Below are 22,840 nucleotides of genomic sequence, written 5' to 3'. Positions count from 1 at the left end.
GACTGTTAAAAGTGTTGCCAGATTGTTAAAAATGTATAAGTTGATGGTGATGTTTGCAATTCGAAAATAGTCAACTTTACATCTTACTACCATTTTTCCATTACAAATTTGTTATAATCCAATTTGTTAGGGAAAAATACACGACGTCGTACTTTTTACTTTTTTTTCGAAAAAAATCGATTGTTCAAAAGTCAATTTATAAAAGAAGGTATATAAAATTCAGCACAGTCATATTAGGGTTCTATAGTTCAAACAATGTGTCGACTTTTTGTATTTTTGAAAAGTAAATTTTTCCGTTTCACATGATGCAATTATTCGTCATTCACACTCTCATTCATCATTCAACCCCCAATTACATTCTGAATGAAAATTTTAGCTGCGAATTAGAGGTGAATGAGTGTCACCTCTAATTTTATCGGGTGTTTATCATAATCAGCTGTTTGGTTAGCAACAAATAAAAAATAAAATTACAAAAAATGCAAATAAATAGAGAATATATAACTTAATTTGTTAAAATAATGTAACAAACGTATTTTGTATCAAACACAAACAAATATACGAAAAAAATAACAAAATATTGAATGAAAAAAAAAACAACATGGCGATGAACTATCAGAACGAATTACGAATGTGTTGCTGAAACGGGTTAACTGACTATTGTCATTCAGAGACCGAATTAAGTAATTCAACTGCTCGTGTGAACTGCGTATAATAGGATTCGGCACAGCCATATTTCGTACCATTGTCACAGGGTATGCCATTGTTTGCAATAAAGTGTTGTCAAATGGAAAAGAAAAAAAAAACGTCAATGTGCCGGTTCACACAGGAAAACTTTAGATTTTGTGTGTGAGAGGAAGAGAAAGAAATATCAACCATCTCATCCTCTCACACACAAAATCAAAAGTTTTTCTGTGTGAACCGGCACAAACTCAACAACTTTTCAAAAACAATATAATTTAATGTTTATTTAGGATATAGTCACAAAACAATATACATACATAGTATGTACGTACAAACAAACAAAAAATGGGTAAACGCGTAAATTTGTCGTTAAAACAAAAAATCAGTTTATTAAATGATTTTAGAGATAATTCTATAAAACGTAAAGAATTAAGTGTTAAATATAAAATAGATGTGTCAACAGTTAGCAAAATTATCAAAAATGAAGAAAATATACATACGCAATCTAGCACTGTCATCGAATTGGAAGTCTAAACGGCAAAGAAAAGGGGAACATCCCAATGTGGAAAAGGCACTTGCTGTTTGGTTTGATGAGATGCGTGGCCAAAATGCTATTGTAACCAGTTCAATGCTTGTGAACAAAGCGAAAGAACTTGGTATTCAAATGAATGAAGAATTTGAACCAGATTATAGTTGGTTATTTCGGTGGCGCAGGCGCTTTAATATAAATTTTAACTTGGTTCAAAGAGAAACGAGTAAGAATGATAATTTAGAAGTCGATGACTTCAGCTCTATGGTTTTACCCAACTTACTTAATGAATATTCACCTGATTGTGTTTTTAATGCCAAAGAAAGTGGTCTTTACTATAAAGCATTGCCCAATACGCGATATTTTAAAAAAGGAGACCAGCCAAACGCTTGCAAATCACAAAAGTCTCGGCTAACATTGCTATTTGTTTGTAATTCTACCGGCTCCTATAAACAAGTTTTTTGTATAGGAAAACCGAAAAAATCGATATCTTTCAAATACAAAAACCTGCCGATAACCTATTATTCGAATAAATATGCTTGGATGACAAATGTCATCTGGAATGAGATACTGTCCATTATAGACAAAGAAATGCAAGAAAATAACATGAAAATTTTATTGTTTATTGATAACGCAGCTTGTCACAAAGTAACTATACCGTTGGAAAACATAAAAATCCATTTTCTTCCTCGAAATAACACTGCCCTTAAACAGCCATTAGATCAAGGCATTATACATTGTTTTAAATATCAGTACAGAAAAATTATTGTTACAAAACAACTATGTGCTTTGAAAAAGGGTTTAACCACTAATCTATATATATAAAATTCTAACGTTACTGACTGACTGACTGACTGACTGACTGACTGACTGATTCACTGACTGATTCATCATCGCACAGCCTAAACGGTTGAAGCTAAAGAGCTGAAATTTTGACAGGAGGTTGGTCTCCCGCCAAATAGATCCACTAAGACGGGATTTTTGGAAATTTGAATGTTTAGGGGGTAAAAAAGGGTAAAAACGGGTAAATTCGGTAACCTTATATCTCCTAAACTAGAAAAGATACAATAACAGTTTAAAGCTTATCGCCGTTCATTTAAAAAATAAACGGACAGGTGTCTGGTACTTTTTTAAAATTCGGCCCCTTTAGGGAATAAACGGGTAAAAACTGTATTTTGGTACTTTTTTCGCACCCCATGTATCTTTTAAACCAGTGCACATTCAAAAAATATTTTTGACTCCTTCATAACTTAACGAAAAAATAAAAATATGAATTTAGTACTTTTTGGATATTCGGACGTTTAAGGGGTTAAAATTATACCTATTTTTGGTACTTTTTTCATAAAACATTGTTTTTGGTTTATTAACTTATACATATGAATACATAATAACGGGCTCCCACTACGATGTTGCAACTTTTTGGAATAGAATTTTTATTTCGTTAATGGGGAGTAAAAAAGTACCAAAAGGGGTAAAAACGGGAAATTTGATTTTATTCAACCACAATGATCCAATTTAGATAAAATTTTTAAATTTAGAAACACTAAATATCCTAATGGGGTGTTATTTGGAACCCCGGTATCAAGTGATATTTTTTGGTACTTTTCATTCTCCAACTGGTCCTTTTTGAGTTTTCTATGATATTGAAATAGAAACATGAAATTAATAATAAAGGGACTTTTCGCTACTTTTTCGTTCTACACAGGTACTTTTTTGAGTTTTCTGTAAAATTAAACCTAGAAACATGAAATTAAGCATGTAGAGCTCGGAGTAAATGAGAATCTATAAAATGGGACTTTTTGGTACTTTTTCGTTCTTCAAAAGGTACTTTTTGAATTTTCTATAATATTGAACCTAGAAACATGAAATTAAATATGTAGAGACCGGAGTAAATGAGAATCTATAAAAGGGGACTTTTTGGTACTTTTTCGTCCTTCGACTGGTACTTTTTGAGTTTTCTATAAAATTTAACCTAGAAACATGAAATTAAGCATGTAGAGCCCGGAGTAAATGAGAATCTATAAAAGGGGACTTTTTGGTACTTTTTCGTCCTTCGACTGGTACTTTTTGAGTTTTCTATAAAATTTAACCTAGAAACATGAAATTAAGCATGCGGAGGCCTTAGTTAATGAGAATCTATAAAAGGGGACTTTTTGGTACTTTTTCGTCCTTTGACTGGTACTTTTTGAGTTTTCTATAAAATTTAACCTAGAAACATAAAATTAAGCATGTAGAGCCCTTAGTAAATGAGAATCTATAAAAGGGGACTATTTGGTACTTTTTCGTCTTTCGACTGGTACTTTTTGAGTTTTCTATAAAATTTAACCTAGAAACATGAAATTAAGCATGTAGAGCCCTTAGTAAATGAGAATCTATAAAAGGGGACTTTTTGGTACTTTTTCGTCCTTCGACTGGTACTTTTTGTGTTTTCTATAAAATTTAACCTCGAAACATGAAGTTAAGCATGTAGAGCCCTTAGTAAATGAAAATCTATAAAAGGGGACTTTTTGGTACTTTTTCGTCTTTCGACTGATACTTTTTGAGTTTTCTATAAAATTTAACCTAGAAACATGAAATTAAGCATGTAGAGCCCGGAGTAAATGAGAATCTATAAAAGGGGACTTTTTGGAACTTTTTCGTCTTTCGACTGGTACTTTTTGAATTTTCTATAAAATTTAACCTAGAAACATGATTTTAAGCATGTAGAGCCCAGAGTAAATGAGAATCTATAATAGGGGACTTTTTGGTACTTTTTCGTCCTTCGACTGGTACTTTTTGAGTTTTCTATAAAATTTAACCTAGAAACATGAAATTAAGCATGTAGAGCCCAGAGTAAATGAGAATCTATAATAGGGGACTTTTTGGTACTTTTTTGTCCTTCGACTGGTACTTTTTGAGTTTTCTATAAAATTTAACCTAGAAACATGAAATTAAGCATGTAGAGCCCTTAGTAAATGAGAATCTATAAAAGGGGACTTTTTGGTACTTTTTCGTCCTTCGACTGGTACTTTTTGAGTTTTCTATAAAATTTAACCTAGAAACATGAAATTCAGCATGTAGAGTCCTTAGTAAATGAGAATCTATAAAAGGGGACTTTTTGGTACTTTTTCGTCTTTCGACTGGTACTTTTTCAGTTTTCTATAAAATTTAACCTAGAAACATGAAATTAAGCATGTAGAGCCCGGAGTAAATGAGAATCTATAAAAAGGGACTTTTTGGTACTTTTTCGTCCTTCGACTGGTACTTTTTGAGTTTTCTATAAAATTTAACATAGAAACATGAAATTAAGCATGTAGAGCCCTTAGTAAATGACAATCTATAAAAGGGGACTTTTTGGTACTTTTTCGTCTTTCGACTGGTACTTTTTGAATTTTCTATAATATTGATCCTAGAAGCATGAAATTAAGCATGTAGAGCCTGGAGTAAATGAGAATCTATAAAAGGGGACTTTTTGGTACTTTTTCGTGGAAACATGAAATTAAGCATGTAGAGTCCTTAGTAAATGAGAATCTATAAAAGGGGACTTTTTGGTACTTTTTCGTCCTTCGACTGGTACTTTTTGAGTTTTCTATAAAATTTAACCTAGAAACATGAAAATAAGCATTTAGAGCCCGTAGTAAATGAGAATCTATAAAAGGGGACTTTTTGGTACTTTTTCGTTCTTCAAAAGGTACTTTTTGAATTTTCTATAATATTGATCCTAGAAGCATGAAATTAAGCATATAGAGCCTGGAGTAAATGAGAATCTATAAGAGGGGACTTTTTGGTACTTTTTCGTTCTTCAAAAGGTACTTTTTGAATTTTCTATAATATTGAACCTAGAAACATGAAATTAAGCAAGTACAGCCAAGATTAAGTGATAACCTATAAAAGGGGTCTTTTCGGCACTTTTTCGTTCTTCAAAAGGTACTTTTTGAATTTTCTATAATATTGAACCTAGAAACATGAAATTAAATAAAAGAGGTCTTTTGTTACTTTTTCGTACTTCATTGGTACTTTTTGAGTTTTCTAAAATATTGAATATATAAACATATATTTAAATAGGGGACTTTTTGATATTGCAGATATATATACATTTACAATAATATTTATTTTATTCCATTACGATGAGGGTAGCGAAGCACACTGGGTATAGCTAGTGAGTATATAAAATCAGTTACAATATTCGATGCATTAAATTTTATAAAACGGGGCTGGTGGTTAATAACACCAGAGACGATTGCAAATTGTTTTAAAAAGGTATACATGTACTGTCACAATTTCTATTTATAACTTTTTTGAATTCAATCTCTTTGTAGGCTGGTTTTAATGACACTGCTATCGAACATATTGAGTGTGATGATGAAGCCAATGAAATCGAAAACTTTTCTTTAGAATATTTACATTGTGATGATGATTTAATTTGCTATGGAGTTATGGCCGATGAAGAAATTTTTGAAAACGCAACGGAAAATGATTTAGATGCAAACGATGAATTTTTTGTTGTTGAAAAACAATTTTCGAGCAAGGAAATTTTAAATGCAGTAGATGTTCTACAACATTTCTGCTCAGAGCAGAATATAAATACAAATTTCTTATTCGATGAAATAGAGGACATATTTATAAAGAATGACCGCAAACTAAAACAGTCTAAAATTAATGATTTTTTAAAATAATTGTAATAATTACTTTTAAATGTATTGTATTTATGTTAATTTAATTTCTTTAATAAAAATAATATTTTTTTTATTATTTTAGTTGACAATAGTTGAGATTGTACTATTTTTTTGAAGACCTTTTGATGGACTATACATATAATTAATAGGCAAGGCGATTTTTTCTGACCCCTTTTACTCTTAGAGTATGCATCAAATCTTGTATACATAAATGCATATTTGAAATTTTGCTTTATTTCGATCATAGATTAATTCTGGAAAATAGTTCAGGATAGCAAATTATTTCCAAATTAAAACATTTCAACCTCTTTGAATCCCAAATAAAATATTTCAATAATTTTCAAACATTTCCAAAATTTCTTGTCATATCGAATTAAAACCAGGAGATTTTCAGTTATAATAAGTAAGTGCTATTTATTAATCGCATGCTTTGATTAATATTTCTATCCTCCATTATAAATAATTAAATACTAAGCACTAAAGACCTACACTACTGAAACAAGATTCCTTGAGATAGCCGGTTTTTTCGATACGCCTTTTTCCTTTTTTGAAATTTGTATTTTTTTATTACTAGAATCTAAGGTACTGCAATATTTTATAGCTTTCTTTCTAGCAATTTGCGTTGAGTCTCCTAAAGCTATGAACTTATGCATACAGGCTTTTATTCTTGCCTCCTTAGGATCAGTGCCCATTTTCAGATAACGTAGATACCACTTAACGCCAGCGCCACTCAATCCATTTCTAAATGGATCATCTAATCCTCCAGGTTTACCATTTTCTGGTATACTTATATTTTTAGGAATAGTTATCTTTTTTACTGTTTCTTTCTTTTTTTTCGGCGGGTTATCCTGCTGCTGTTCCAAACATTTATCACTGGTAGCTGAAGAATTGTCATCAGGAGTCAATAATTTTACTTGGAACTGATAACCCTGATACATGCATCCATTTGTAGATACAGCAGCGTTATAAGCAGAACTTCAACATCCATGGAAAAGAACAAACATGTATATTTATTACTATATATTGATTGGTTTTCCAATTATAAATATTTACCCATTATTGTCGAACAATATAAAAGCAAACGGTGGTTGACAGCGATTCTTAATATCAATAAATACAATATGACCAAATGATTGATATAATAAACTTAATTCTTCAATCTTAATTGTAGGTGGAATATTTCCTACATAAATTTCCATTTTTTAATAAAAATAGAATTGAAAAAAATACAATGTTATTGTTGACAAAAACTTTTGTTTACATATTTTAGATGTTGGTAATTTAGCGATTTTAAATCAACATGCTGGGGGTGTTTTTGCGTTAGGGATATTGTTTAAAAAGTCGTATATACTATATAAGTATAACATAATTTATTTTTAACATGAAAAGCTTATTTTATTATATATTTTAACTTACAATTCAATATTTTATAAAATATATTTATTAAGAGGACTTACGAAAAAAGCGCTATAAACACAAATAATCGCTTCTATATAACATTCTAACAGTTACTACTATTTTGTACAACCATTAAAGCGTCTGTCGTCTAGCTGTCAAATTAATTATAACAAAATTATTTGTTGTTATTTGTGTGTGCATTTTTTTGTTGTACAACTAATTAAAAATTAATTTATTATTTACATTGCATAATTTTCCCTAATAAATTGTTTATAAACAAAAAGCACAACAAATATTAAAAATACAATATTTGTTAATGACAATAATAATGTCGGGGAAATTAAAACAATAGGAAAACAAAGAGAGAAAAGACAAAAATAGACATGCCAAAAATGGGGCAATTACTAGCAGACAGTGAAGAAAAAATTAAAATTTAAAGAATAAATATAATAAAAAAACAAATAAAAAACAAAATAAATTCTAAATTATATGAAACTAACAATATATTTGCAAATATGTCGAATATTAAAAGTGTTAATTTTTATGATTTATGTCGTATTTGTACGACTACAACAGAACAAAAAATTGATATTTTTTCACCGGAAGGCAAAACAAAAAATTTATGTGCTAAAATTACTGAATGTTTACCTTTAAATGTAAGTTTTTATTTGAGAAATATATTGAATATTTTAAAGTAAATATAATAAATTATATGTTTAGGTGGACGAAAAGGATCGTTTGCCAAAAGTTTTGTGTCCGCAATGTATACAGCATTTGGAAACTTATATGGAATTTCGCAATATTTGCCGCAATTCCCAAATCATGTTAACATCATGCTTGAATACAGCTTCGGCTCAGAATGGTGGTAAAGTTTTGATTAAAGACGTTTTATCGGCTACGGGTAGAAGTTTGAGTGTTACAAGTAATGCGCCAAATTCTAATAATATAAACAATACGGAACAATTACCAACTGTTTCTACACAATGTTTGAATCAGACAGTAGCACCATCACAGCTTCATACTCAGCAACAGCAACAACAACCGCTACAGCAGCAGCAACAATTATTTACAATACAAGGTTCGAATGTAATGGCTCATTCTGTGGTCAATCCATTGACCCTATCAGCTGCGGGTAGTATTCAGAATCAAGATTTCCTTAATTCTATAATGCAAGCTGTTGGTATTCAGGTATATTTATAGAGAATTTTATAAATTTCTTTGAAGTTTTTATATAAAATTGTAATTAAAATTATTATCCTTTTAGAATGATCAGGTTAAAGTTGAAAAACCTCAAACGATACCGCAATATACCATAACCGTCGACAATAGTGGACAACAACAACAATCACAACAAATAAATTCCCAACCTAGTACACCAAATAAAGATAATGAGACGAAGAATAAGTAAGTAATTTTTTATAAATTGAAAACTATTTTTTAAACAAAAAAATGTTTTAGTGCTTTGGAGGAATTTTTGAAGATTAAGCCCAATATAAAAATAACACCCACAAGTAAAAAGCAACAACAACAGCAGCAGTTGCAACAACAACAGCAGCAACAACAGGAGGAACAACAAGCGCAGGAGGAACAGCAGCAGCAAAATTTGCAACAACAGCAACAAGAATTACAGCAACAGCAAATCCAACAACAGCAGTTACAACAACAACAACAAGAACAACAACATCACCAACAACAACAGCAACAACAACAGCAACAACAACAATTAGTACAATTTCAACTTCAACAACTTATTCAACAACAATTACAGCAACAACAGCTGCAACAACAATTACAACTCTTGACATCGCAACTACAACCGCAACAAATCACAATAACAGCACCCACATTACAACAGCAACAACAAGCGCTGCCGCAACAACTCCATCTACTACAATCGACTTCTTTAACGGCGGACAATAAACTTAATGACAACAATAACGATGACTTAAGTCCATCGAAAAATAAAAAGCCTAAATTAAATTTTGTGCTCACACCACCAAATCATGCAACAACAACTACAATACCTCAATTAACAACCGTGGCCACAACACAAAATACTACACAAACGCATCAACATCAAGCAACAGCAGCACCTCAAATACAATTACAATTTCAGCCCACCTTAACACCACAAACTACATTACAATTACAACAGACACATCAGCAGCAACAACAAAATCAAAATGCTGCCACTGCGGCTTTGCTTTCGAATTTGGCTCCCTTACTGCAACCTCAGACCCAGTTAAATGCCGCCTTACAAACGCAAGCTTTGGCCAATGTTGCAACTCATAATAGTGGAGGAAACATGCTATCACCTAATAAATGTTTTTTGCCCATTACGATTAAGGATGAAAACACTGATCAGCAGTTTGTGGCTCATATTGATGCTAAAAATTTCCTTTTACCCACCACTTATCAATTGCAAATGAAGGTAGGGGAAAGAAATCCAATTTTTTTTTTTTTTTAATAATAACATTTTTACTTTCTTTTACAGTTACAACCTCAAATAGCAACAGCCGATGGTCAACCCATAATGCAACTAGCACCTACTTCAATACCAGCAACCTTGCAATTTGCTCCTCAAGCATTAAATGCAAATCAAACATTCCAAACATCTGCAGCAGTAGCGAGCTTTAATAACAATTCCAACTTTTCAACACAATTAATTCAGCAGCAACAACCACAACAGCAACAATCGCAAACCATACAAACACAACAACAGCAGCAGCAGGTACTGCCACAGATAGTTAACACTCAAGCCCAAACACAACAGCAACAAATTACAACACAAACACAGCAACCTGTGCCCTCACAAACACAAACACAACCACAAACATTGCAAATCACCCAGTTACCAAAAAGTGTCCAAATAACCTCCCAACAAGTACTTACAACTGGAGATAATAAAACTTCTAAAAAACCAACAGCAACAACAAATATAACAGAAAAAACATCAACCACCAGTGAAACTGAAAAACAATTACCAAAAATACCAACAGCAACAACAACTGTTGCACAAGTCGGTGGAGAACTGCAAAAAGTAGTAAAACAGCAAAAGTATAAAATATCACAACATCCTGGTAGTAATACAATTGAGATAACACCCACCACCAGTTTTACCCAACAGATAATGCAACAAGTACAGCAACAACAGCAGCTGAAACAAAAGTTAAATCAACAGCAAAATCCGGTGGAACCCAATACATTAACCACACAACTAGGTGGTATAACAGTACAGCGTATAACAACTAAATTAAATTCCACAGCAACAACGACAACAACAACAAATACAGGAAATTTTGCTAAAGATCATGTTAGACATTCCACTAGACAAGCCACCATAACGCCGTTAAATCAACAAACTCAACAGCAACAACAACAACAACAGACAGTTACAACTTTACCTAAACTACCCATGTTAAATAAACAAAATATAACCATAAGTCGCATAACACCACAACAACAACAACAACAGCAGCAGCAGACAAAACCTCAAAATGTTACGCCGCCGCAAAAATCACAAATTGGTAACACTACATTAAAAGTTGTGGCGCAACAAACCAAATCACAACTTTCAACACCCACTCTGCAAATAACAACGTCAACAGCACAACAACAAAAGCAACAAACATTACCCACTAGAACTATAACACAACAACAAGCTGTAAAAACCAACTCCCAGCAACAGCAGCCTCAGATTATATCCAATATACCCAATACTACACTAAGAATCTCTCCAGTCAAGAAATTTATTAAAAAAACACCTGCAAAACCCAATCCCATGGAAACTAGTCACAACACCAACATCACGACATTAACTACAAATCAGCAACACACGCCGCAGCAAACTACCAATAACTTAAACTCTCAAAATAACACTGCAACGACTACGACCATAACAACAACAACAGGATCTCCCACAACACAAGTACATTATGTCACTGATATAACATCCATACTTCCATCAGCAACAACAAATGAAAATAACACACCATCATCTACAATCAATAATATACCAACAATATCAACACAAACTATTACAGACACCACTACTAACAACTCAACAAACTCGTCTAACTCTGAGCAGGCTAATAAAAACAGTTTAGAATGCAGCCAATGTGGCCGGGTATTTAAGAAAAAGGAACATCTTACACAACATGTTAAATTGCATTCCGGCATTAGACCCTTTAAATGTAGCGAAGAGGGCTGTACGAAAGCATTTCATCGTAAGGAACATTTGTTGCGTCATATAGTTTCGCATACGGGCAAGAAAATGTTTAGTTGTGATATTTGTCAGAAACCATTTTCACGAAAGGATAATTTAAGTAAACACCGGAAGTGAGTATTAAAATCTTTTATTTTTGTTAAAAACTAGACTGTAGAAAAGTAATTAGAGAAAAGTTTCATGCCAAGGTTTCCCATTGGATACTAGACGAAAAGTTTTCTTAAAAAAGTTTTTTATAGGAAACTCGTCGAATAGTTTTCTATAAAAAACTGGTTTCTATATGAATACAAATACTTGTCGAAACTTTTTCAATAACAAATTTGTCGCACATTTTCTATTGTCAAGCAATTTTCTATAAGAAAACTCGTATAACAATTCTAAAAAAAACTTGTCAAACTGTTATCTATAAGAAAACTTTACGAATAGTTTTCTATAAGAACACTTATCAAACAATGTCGAAAACGTTTCTATAAGAAAACCTGTCGAAAACTTTTCTATAAGAAAATTTCTTGAACTGTTTTCTACAAGAAAATTTCTCAAACATTTTTCAATAAGAATACTTGAAGAACAGCTTTCTATAAGAAAACTTGTAGAACAGTTTGCTATAAGAAAATTTGTCGAACATTTTTCTATAAGAAAACTTGTAAAACAGTTTTCTATAAGGAAACTTGTAGTACAGTTTTCTATAGGAAAACTTGTAGAACAGTTTTCTATAGGAAAACTTGTAGAACAGTTTTCTACAGGAAAACTTGTAGAACAGTTTTCTATAAGAAAAGTTGTAGAACAGATTTCTATAAGAAAACCTGTAGGACAGTTTTCTATAAGAAAACTTGTAGAACAGTTTTCTATAAGATAACTTGTAGAACAGTTTATACAACAATTTTCAATAGGAAAACTCTTATAACAATTTTCTATAAGAAAACTCTTATACAGTCTTATACTCTTATAAGAACGTTTCTATAAAAAATCTGGTCAAAAAGTTTTCTAAAAAAAATTTTGTCCGAATTTTCTTATAAAGTACAACTCGTCGAATACTTTTCTAAAATAACATTTTTCTAAAAAAACTCGTCGAAAACTTTTTTTATTAATTCATGGAATGTTTTCAGCGAAAAATTTGTCTTAAAGTTTTATATAGAAAAAGTTGTCAAAAAAGATTTTTATAAAAAATCCCTGAAAAAATTTACAAAACTAAAAAAACTCGTTGAAAAAGGTGTTTTTATAAAAAAACTTTTCGAAAAGAAGTTTGTAGTCGAAAAACTCTTATACAGTGTTCTATAAGAACGTTTTCTATAGACCTTTTCAAAAAATTTTTTTAAAATAAAAATTTGTCCGAATTTCTAAAATAAAACTCGTCGAAAACATTTCTAATAGAAATCTCATCTAAAAAAGGTTTTCAAAAAATTTGTCTAAAAATTGTATATAAAAAAAAGTTGTCGATGTTTTTTATTTTAAATTTTTAAATGTTTTTTTTTTAAATTTCGTCGAAAAAAGTATTTTTTATAAAAAAACTTTTCGAAAAAAATTGTTTTATACAAACATTGTTTATAGAAAATAGTCAAAAAAAAAAAAAAAAAACTTTTTATTTATTGCAAACTTGTTGAAAAAAATGTTTAAATAAAAAACTCGTCGAAAAAATATTTGAATTAAAAACTTTTTGAAAAAATTTGTATAAAAAAGTTTTCAACATGAAAAACGTTTCTACTAAAAATCTAACGAAAACTCTTTAAAAAATGTTTGAATTGAAAACTCGTCGAAAAAAGTTAGTTTTGAAAAAGATTCAAACAATTTCGTTGAAAAGCATATCGAAAAAGTTTTCTACATGAAAAAAATAAAAAACAAATTATTATTGCAAAACTTGTTAAAAACTCGTCGAAAAAGGTTTTATTAAACCTAGAAAAACCTGGTCGAAAAGTTTTTCTATAGAAAATATATCGAAAACTTTGTCTATAAACATGTTAAAAAAAATAAAAAAAAATATTTATTTAAAACTCGTCGATAAAAAATTATAAAAAAATCTTGTCGAATTTTTTTTTTAAGGAAACATCTCGTTTAAAAACTTGTCGAAAAACGTCTTTTTGAAAACTCATCGTCAAATATTTGTATGGAAAACTCGTCGAAAAAAGTTTTGTTACAAAAATATGTTCTATAGAAAAAAGTTTTTATAGAAAATTCTCCAAAATAAAATGATCATCGAAAGAATTTGTTGCCCAAAAGATTTCTAGAGAAAAAACGTGACAATAACTCTGTTTATAAAACACTTTTCAAAACTCGTCGAAAAAAACTTCAATGTCTTAAAAATATACAATAACTTTATTACTTTAAAAAATTTCATTCTAGAATTCATACGGATCCCAATCCCAATCATTATGTGTGTGAATTTTGTAGTAAAGTTTTCGCTGTTAAAGCTTATTATGATCAACATAAACTATTGCATCAAACTAAAGCTATAAACGAAGAGGTAAATTGTATGAAAAATCAAAAAAATAAATCAAATTATAAATATTAATCTATTTTATTATTATTTTATTTAAAGGATATTGAGACTGTAAACGAAACAACTGCAACAACAAAAGAAACAAATCAAAATTCTGATAATAATAGTAGCAATAACAATGACAACAATACGAATCAAATAGAATATCAAACAGCAACACAGCAACAGCAAAAAACAACAAAATCAACACAACAAATTATACAACAGGAGCAGCAGCAGCAGCAACAAACTCAACAACGACAGGAATTACAAATGGTACAACAACAGCTACAGCAATTACAACGTCAAAATCAAAATTCCAATCAAACACAAGCCCAGCAAATAATGCATCTTCAACTACCCACCTCTATTGTCACCACCCAAGATATGGCCGGCAATACAATAACCATAACACAAGCAAATGATCCTCAAGCAAATGCTTTAAAAACTCTAACACTTAGTGGTAATACCGGCGGTATTACAAACTCTACTGGTGGCAATCATCATGATGCCACTGTATTAAATTTACCCACATCTTTAGCAAGTTTCGTCCAATTATCTCAAGCACAATTTGTAAATGCAACTACTGGTCAAATAATGGGTCATCTTAAAATTGAAAAATGATCATCAGTAATGTATAAAAATGCTTAATGTGAGCAGCAACAACAACAATAACACACCTTACATATATGTATTATAAATATTTCATTCAAATGGATGATGTAGAACGTGTACTTTTTGTTTGTCTGTAAGTTGTAATTTTTTATATTTATTTATTATTTTTTTTTAAATATTTTTTTGCATGCCCAATTTGTAGATTTTAGTAATAGGTTGTAGATTGTTTAAAAAAAATCATAAATTTTAAGTGCAAAACACAAAATATTTTTGTAGATTTAACACATTTTGTAAACGTTTTGTTTTTGTATAATTGTTTTCTAAATTTTATTGATATTATTATTATTTATTTGTAAATATTTTTACAATATTATATGTACACATGTGTTGTATATCAACAGCCATAATGTTCCAGTGTTTAATAAGAAATCTAATCGATGATTTCTTACAAAAATATTTAAAATTCAATTTACGTGTGTTTCTTTTAGTGTGTCTGTGTTTTTATCTCAATTTATGTTTTTATGAAAACTATGTTTATTGTTTCATTTCAAAATGTATGTATCATTTTATTGACACGACTGACCTGCTATTATAGTTTTTATTTTGGAAAAATGTATACATTATTGTAACATCTTCAATAAATTTTGTGAGCAAGGAAATTAAAATATACATTTTTTTACGTATTAAAACTAGTCATTTTTTCGAGCGTAATTTAATAATTTTTTAGCTTTCGACTTCGTTTTTATACCCTTCTCCTTAGTAGGCCGTGTTGGCCTTATTTCACGGTGGTCATTTTCAATCACTGGGTGAGCTTATTTGACGATTGCACCGCCCCTTTGTGCAATTTTGTACATGGTTGCACTGGTCCATGTACAAGCACTTTGCTCAAGTACTCGAGCTTTCCAATCTCTTGTCATAATAGCCCCATTGAGGAATGAAAGATATCATGAGTCAAGCTCAATCAAAGCCTGACATAGGAAAAGGCAATCACTCAGGTGAAAACACCCTATTGATGTTATAAGGAACGCTATGTCCCTACAAACATTCTCATCATCTAAAGACTCAACCCAGTGCATTCCTGGTCCTCTTAAAGTAGCCCAACCACACTACTGATTCTGTTCTTTTGGCAACAGCACCTAAGGACGTAATAGGTGGTTCGAAAACACAGATCTATATTTAATTAATCAGACTTATTTCAGTGGCCACAAGGACCTACTGTGATAAGTTGAGCAGGTTTTAGATTAAACTCCAAGACAGTCAATCATTAAGGAAAATCGCCGATAAATTAAAGATTAAGGTATTATACAACTCCTCCAATGTCTCAACCAACTCCACCGCCACTTCAACCGTCACTCTATCCGTCATTCCGACATTTCAAAGATATAACTCATAATCAATCTCATCCAACAGATACAAGATTAAGCCATGTCCTTCTGTCGTTCTATCTGTCTGTCTGTCCGTCTGTCTGATGATAACAATTTTCTGAAGACCCTAGATATCTTTGGGATCTACATCTTCAATAATTTTATCTGACATACTTTCGAGAAGTTGCCTATCAGTAAAATCGGTCTATAAATGTCAGAGATATGAGCAATAATACGATACAATCTCCGAAAATTTCGTCAAAAAATTTGTATTATTTGCATGCAGACGCATGAAAACAACAACAACGTTCAGATTATGCTTGTTGTGAGTACGTTTTCTTTGCTTGTTTATAATAAACAGTAAACCACTGGAAACAACAACAACGTTCCCTTAGGTCTGCTCGTCTATAAAGATTCCTCTAATAATTGACCCATATCATCAAAAATACAGAATTATAATAAATTTAGATTATACACAGGATTATATAGTTCGTTAAAATAAATTGATACAAATTTCCCACAGAAAAACAAACAATATTGAAGGTTCTTAGTGATAACCTTCAGTAAAAACTGGAGGTTAGGTAAGGTTGATACAATGATGTATGTATACTGCATCAAATCTAAAGAAATACACCTAGACTAATATCGGTTGTGATTGTGCGCTCATTAACATAAAAAAATTTTGGTGTTTTATGAAAGTATTATCGTCCGATGTTCAGAAACTCAGTTTCCTTCAAGTAATTCCTAAGAATTTTCCAATCAGTATTCGTAAGAGATGTTATGTCCGGAATAATATCTCACTCAAGATATGTGTATATAATTTTGAATGGAAATTAGCTAAAAAAGAAAAGGATCAAAAAAAAAAAAGAAACATAAAACTCAAAAACTGTAATATGCAAAGGACCAAGGGCTATTATAGATAAAATAATATTTAAATCTGGAAGCAAAAGGCAGATGATATAGTAATTGTCATCAAAGACTACTATTTGAAAAAAAAAAAAAACTACCAATTTCCTATTCAAATCAGTTTACGAAGATTACATGCAGTAATTCTCCTTTAATCGCAATTTTATCGCCTCTAGGTCTTCAATAATTTGCAGTGTGACCAGTTCACTATATACTAGGGTGATCGATTATTCGACATTTTCCAAAAACCGGTTTTCGAATAGTTCGAATAGTTGACATTAAAAAAAAACCGGTTGATATTTTTCAAATACAGGAAAAACCGGTTAACCGGTTTTTCATTATAAATAAAAAAAATATATTTTAATTTGAAAAACTTAATGTTTATGTTTAAATTTGATTAATAAAACATGGCCCGAAATGATTTTTAACAGTTTAAAAGATTATAACTTTAGATCTAGTCGTCTGATTTACATTATTTCTTTAATATAAAAAAAATTCGGAAAAAAGTGGGACACTTCTGTTAAACATAAGGTACTATGTAATCCTAGCTTATTTTAAAAGCCCTGTTTAGGAAATTTGCATAGGCATTCCAACACTTCCATAAAATTTCAGCCGTAAATTAATTATTGTAATTGGAATATAATCTTAAGATTGATAAAATTTTATCAAACAGTTATCAATTTTACAAATAATTTTTTTTAATTAATTAGGTAAATCAAAAAAGTTTATCCAAAGGAGCTGTAGAAAAATATACGCTAGTTCCTCGACTCGAATATTTTTAAAATTTAGAAGGGCTGTATTATTATTTACTTAAAAATTTCATTTAAATAATCTTTGAATACAAAGCAAATAAAAGTATTCGGAACCGGTTTTTAAAAAGTGAAAAAACCGGGTTATTCGATATTCGAAAAATCAACATTAAGAAAAAGCCGACACTGGTAAAGCAGAAAAAACCGGTTTTAAAACCGGTTGAAAAATCGAGTCGATCACCCTACTATATACCAATGAAAACTCTAATTGTGCAGTGACCAGTTAATACTCTTATCAAAGCCTTCAGAGTAATTCTTCTATTCATTCTAATAAGTATAACTTTTGACTTTGCATCAAGTCTTGACACATAAGGTCTTGAAACATCTTGCAATCCATAGCTGCTGTACGAGGATTGGTTGATAGTGGCAGTGACCAGTTAATACTCCTATCAAAGCCTTCAGAGTAATTCTTCTATTCATTCTAATAAGTATAACTTTTGACTTTGCATCAAGTCTTGAAACATCTTGCAATCCATAGCTGCTGTACCAGAATTGGTTGATAGTGTCATGGAATCTGCCAGACATCATCCTATACGTTACAAGTTCGTCTACTACATCCTTGTCCTGCAAATTGCAAAGTCTCGGTACTCAATACTGTATTATTCATACCTATTCTGCATTTCGATTACGTTTACGCATTCAGTTACGCAACGATCGTAAGAAAAAGAAGAAGCAATTCCATTTCGTTTCAATGCTTTACGATTGTGTGTATTTTACATTACGATCGTAGCTATGTTTTTGTAAAGTTATTGTTTATGTGGCGGAGAATCGAATCGAAATGCAGTATTCTGCAAAGTTGACAAACGGACACAATTTCGATTCGAATTGAAATGCAGAATAGGGGTGATTGTAAACAATAACAAGCATATTTTGAAATAGTACTAACTTTACAAAAAATAGTACTTTTTTGTATAGATTTATGGACTAGTTTTGGAATTTTATTGACTAATCGACGGTCTGTTATAAGGACTAGTTTTGAATTAACTAGTTTATTGACTAATCTATGTGTTAGATTATTAACAGTATCTAGACCAGTCTATGGACTACTCTATTTACTTGTCTATGGATTAGTCTAATGACTAGGCTATGAACTATTCTTTGTCTAGTCTGTTGTCTACTTTATAGACTATCCTACTCTATTATTTAGGCTGTGGGTAAGTCTAATTGAGCAGTCTAAGTACTAGTCTATGTGCTAGTGTTTTTGTAATATCCCCTGCTAAAGTTAAACATTTTCAAGGCCTCCCACCAGAGGATCCAGGTATAAGTAAGAATATGCTTTATAAATGAACAATAAATACAATTTATCATGAATAAAAAGTTCACGGAACATTTTTTTTAAGAAATGTTTTTAATTTTCCAAAAACAAGTTCTAATTTTCGTTAGTTTTGTTGTATTGTATACATTTTTCGTTCGTTTTAGAAAAACTTTAACGTTTCAATCTCAGTTTTTAAAAAAAGACATTATGATTTCAGTTTTGTATATTTTTTATATATATTTTTTGTTAATTTTGTTTAAAAAAATAACTAAATTATAAATTTAATTAATTAATTATATAGATTATATATAAATAAAACATACAATTATTTAGGTTAATTAAAGTATTTAATACTTTTTAAATTGTTTTAAATTCTGAATTAAAAATTAAAAGAACGAATAACTTAAAAATTAGGCACTTTATCAAAAAAAGCTGTATGAAAAACACATTTTTTTATAAAATATACAATTAATTAAGTAAATATAATATTTATAATAATTAAATAATAAACATTTTATAATTTTACAACTTGCAATGCAATTTTTTGTTTTCTTTTATTATTATTTTTAACAATAATTTAAAATTATAAAACGAATGACTAAAATCTTACTATTGATGAATTTGATATTCGTCTTTTTTAGGTTTTACTGTATAAATCTGTAAAAAAATATATAAATTAAATATATATTTTTAAAATACTTGCCATTTTCTATAAAGTATTTATAAGATATCACGTATAATCTAATAATATTTAGTTATTTATAGCGATACCATGATTTTAAAAGATATTAATGTATAAATTAATAAAAAGTAAAATACAACTAATAAATAGTTGCAAAAGCAATAAAATATAAACAAACAAATTTTTAAATATTTATTTTAGTGTGAGTGTTTTCTAACAACAAACTGATGTGATTTATAAACAAACAAAACTAGGTTATGTTATTTAAAAAGAAATATTTTTCTAAATATTTTAAAACAAAATCAAAGATCTATAGATCGTGACCAGAGTACAGAGTCACAGTCGGTTTTGTATCGTAGTATATTAAGACAATACAACGTTACAATGCTACAACACCGATTGTGAATTGTCTAAATGCTTTATATTTCATTTTTATAAGGATTCTGCCATGAATTTTGTGAATTCAAAACAAATTCTGAAAAACAATTGAAATAATAAATAAATTTTATTCAATTTAAAACGAAATTCTATCACATGGCAAAAAACAAAATGTTCTCCCACCAAGTGAAATTTTCTTTATTATTTCTTTTATTAATCATCTGTCAGGTATGTGATTTGTTTAGAAATTTTCTATTAAAATTAAGTAATAATTCTTAATACTTCAAATTTCCAGATTCGTTATTTTTTTGCAATGATTCAGCAGTAATCTATTTCAAAAGAAAAAAAAGTGGCGTCAAAAAAATTACCAAACATTTTTAAATATCTATGATGTCTTAATACACAAAAAACCAATTAATATTCTTCCATTTCATTCGAATATTATTGAACGTGTTAACTGAAGCAGACATTAAGGCAACAACATTAAGATATGCGTGTAAAATTTTTGGAATGATTTATTATTATTCATGGGAGTAATTTTGTCATATAACATTTTGCATTACTTCTTTCACCTAGTCGTATATTGTTGCTAAAAGTTTTAACATTATTTTATTTCACCGCCTTTGTGGAAAGGCTTTGTATATATAATTTTGTCATTTCGTTTGTAATTTTTGCAATTTAATTTCGCCACTCTATATAACATACGGATTCTATTCAGTGAAGTTCTTTTTGCTATGTCCCTAAGTTTCGTTCCCACAACAATGGGTCTTCGCTACGGAAAGATCCAAGTATTACTCAGACAAAGATTCTTCACTCAGCGACAGTTGTATCAATCGGAAAACGAAATATACCTTTAGTATATAGCATTTACATTTTCCACGATAATTAGACCTTCGCTTCGGAATGATTCAAGTATTACTCAGACAAAGATTGTTCACTCAGGGACAGCTGTATAGCCGAACATTTTTTTCCAGAAAGGAAGTATCGGCCGCAGTCTAACTGTTACAACAAAAGCTCACTGGCGGAAGTTCGTCCTTCCACGCAATGTATAAAATGAATTGGATTGAATATGGTACTAACAGAGGTTAATATATATATTGCGATATACAGCCAGACATAAGTTAATTACGTCGATATCATGATAATGTTATTTCTAAGACCCTACTGGACTATAAGAATAACCGAATAGTCTTGATGAGCTCTGCATTATATGGGCATCAGGACACTAGGGGATAATAATGCTATTATCACCGCTATAAAGTGAAGGGAGCTTAATGAAGTTCTTATGACGAAGAGTGACAAAACGACGGCAGAATTAGGAACTAGGGCGAGGAAATCACACGCGGTTACTTGGAATAATAGAGCGGTGGGAAGGACCAGTGGAACCATATGAGGTGACCCTACGTTAGCAGAAGGGGAACGTTCTCGGAATAAATGAAACCGTGGTTAGTATGAGGGTATTACGGATTCACCGTATATTGAGCATGCGGAGAGCACAATGAAACACTGGAACATTTTCACTGTTATTGACAGGCGTTTGTCGGACCAAATAGGATGGGTGTTATTCCACATATTACATTCCTCAGGAATACTAATTGAAAAATTAAATGTAAATGCGTCCAGGAAGCCCAGTTTATATTTTTTTTGCCAACAACTGTATTCAAAATACGATCGCATAAACAGCAACCCATAATGCAGTTCCTGTTTCTTGTGTGCAGCTATGGATGAGTGTTGGTAAGTCTATAGATTTCGGGAACGCGTGGGGAACAAAGAACTAACTATACTAACTAAAAACGAACGAACTAACAACGAACGAACGACGAAGAACGAAAGAACTAACGAACTAACTAACTAAAGAACTAACTAACGACGAACGAACTAACGAACTAAAGAAACTAACTAACTAACTAAAATAACTAAATAAACTAACTAACTAACTAACTAACTAACTAACTAACTAACTAACTAACTAAATAAAAACTAACTAACAAACTACTAACTAAACTAACTAACTAACTAACTAACTAACTAACGAAACTAACTAAAATAACTAACTAACTAACTAAACTAACTAACTAACTAACTAACTAAACTAACTAAACTAACTAATAAATAACAACTAACTAAATAACTAACTACTAATAACAACTAAACTAACTAACTAACTAAACTAACTACTAACTACTACTAAACTAACTAACTAAAACTAACTAACTAAAATACAACTAACTAACTAACTAAACTAACTAACTAACTAAAACTAACTAACTAAAATAACTAACAAAAAATAACTAAAATAACTAACTAACTAACTAACTAACTAACTAAACTATAACTAATAACTAACTAACTAATAACTAACTAACTAACTAACTAATAAAAACTAACTAACGAACGAAACGAAGAACGAACGAACGAACGAACGAACTATCAAAGACTACTACGGTGGACAATGCTTCGAAGTGTACAGCTTCCCATTGGCACTACCATAGAAGGATGTCCTTGGGAAAAGCTCTAAGCTTCCTCTGTCTTTAAATTAAGTTGAGGACTCTCACTCTGAATCCTCAGATGATAATAACAACACCATTATAGCAAATCCCAAAAAGGATGAAGCAGAGCAAAAGCCAAAGTTAAACTACCTATTACTAAGAAAAGTCTTTCTGAAGCACAGAGGAGGAAATTGATAAATATCCTTCAGAAAATCATAGTTAGTCAAACCTACGACACTCCAAAGAAAAAATCGGACACTCTCACAAGATCTGAGGCAAAGAGGATCAAGTCTCCCGAGGAGTTGACAAGAATAAACCTAAGAAGAAAAGGGGTCCCCCGTCTTCTAATACACAGTCGAACCAGATATTCCGAAGACGATC

The 22,840-nt window shown here is 30.5% G+C and overlaps 3 protein-coding genes across 3 annotated transcripts; 2 read left to right on the top strand and 1 right to left on the bottom strand.

Moving 5' to 3' along the window:
• Window positions 1-1,162: 1,162 nt before the first annotated feature.
• LOC119607561 (tigger transposable element-derived protein 6-like) lies at window positions 1,163-2,035 on the top strand. The gene has a single exon (XM_037961521.1). It carries the CDS (start codon window positions 1,163-1,165, stop codon window positions 2,033-2,035), a length of 873 nt encoding a protein of 290 aa, XP_037817449.1.
• Window positions 2,036-6,252: 4,217 nt separating this feature from the next.
• LOC119607570 (zinc finger CCHC-type and RNA-binding motif-containing protein 1-like) lies at window positions 6,253-7,134 on the bottom strand. Its single transcript, XM_037961533.1, has 2 exons — window positions 6,919-7,134; window positions 6,253-6,840 (listed from the first exon to the last, which is right to left on the bottom strand). Exons 1-2 carry the CDS (start codon window positions 7,062-7,064, stop codon window positions 6,351-6,353), a joined length of 636 nt encoding a protein of 211 aa, XP_037817461.1. The 5' UTR covers window positions 7,065-7,134; the 3' UTR covers window positions 6,253-6,350.
• Window positions 7,135-7,453: 319 nt separating this feature from the next.
• Window positions 7,454-16,953, top strand: LOC119607562 (putative uncharacterized protein DDB_G0271606). Its single transcript, XM_037961522.1, has 7 exons — window positions 7,454-7,919; window positions 7,984-8,451; window positions 8,528-8,667; window positions 8,722-9,694; window positions 9,758-11,601; window positions 13,826-13,946; window positions 14,022-16,953. Exons 1-7 carry the CDS (start codon window positions 7,779-7,781, stop codon window positions 14,583-14,585), a joined length of 4,251 nt encoding a protein of 1,416 aa, XP_037817450.1. The 5' UTR covers window positions 7,454-7,778; the 3' UTR covers window positions 14,586-16,953.
• Window positions 16,954-22,840: the final 5,887 nt, after the last annotated feature.

This window comes from Lucilia sericata, unplaced genomic scaffold, assembly GCF_015586225.1.
Source record: "Lucilia sericata isolate MDLA Ls3-8-SP2 unplaced genomic scaffold, ASM1558622v1 Contig000709F_arrow, whole genome shotgun sequence".
NCBI classification, from domain to species: domain Eukaryota; kingdom Metazoa; phylum Arthropoda; class Insecta; order Diptera; family Calliphoridae; genus Lucilia; species Lucilia sericata.
This window is presented reverse-complemented; position numbering and strand designations above follow the sequence as displayed.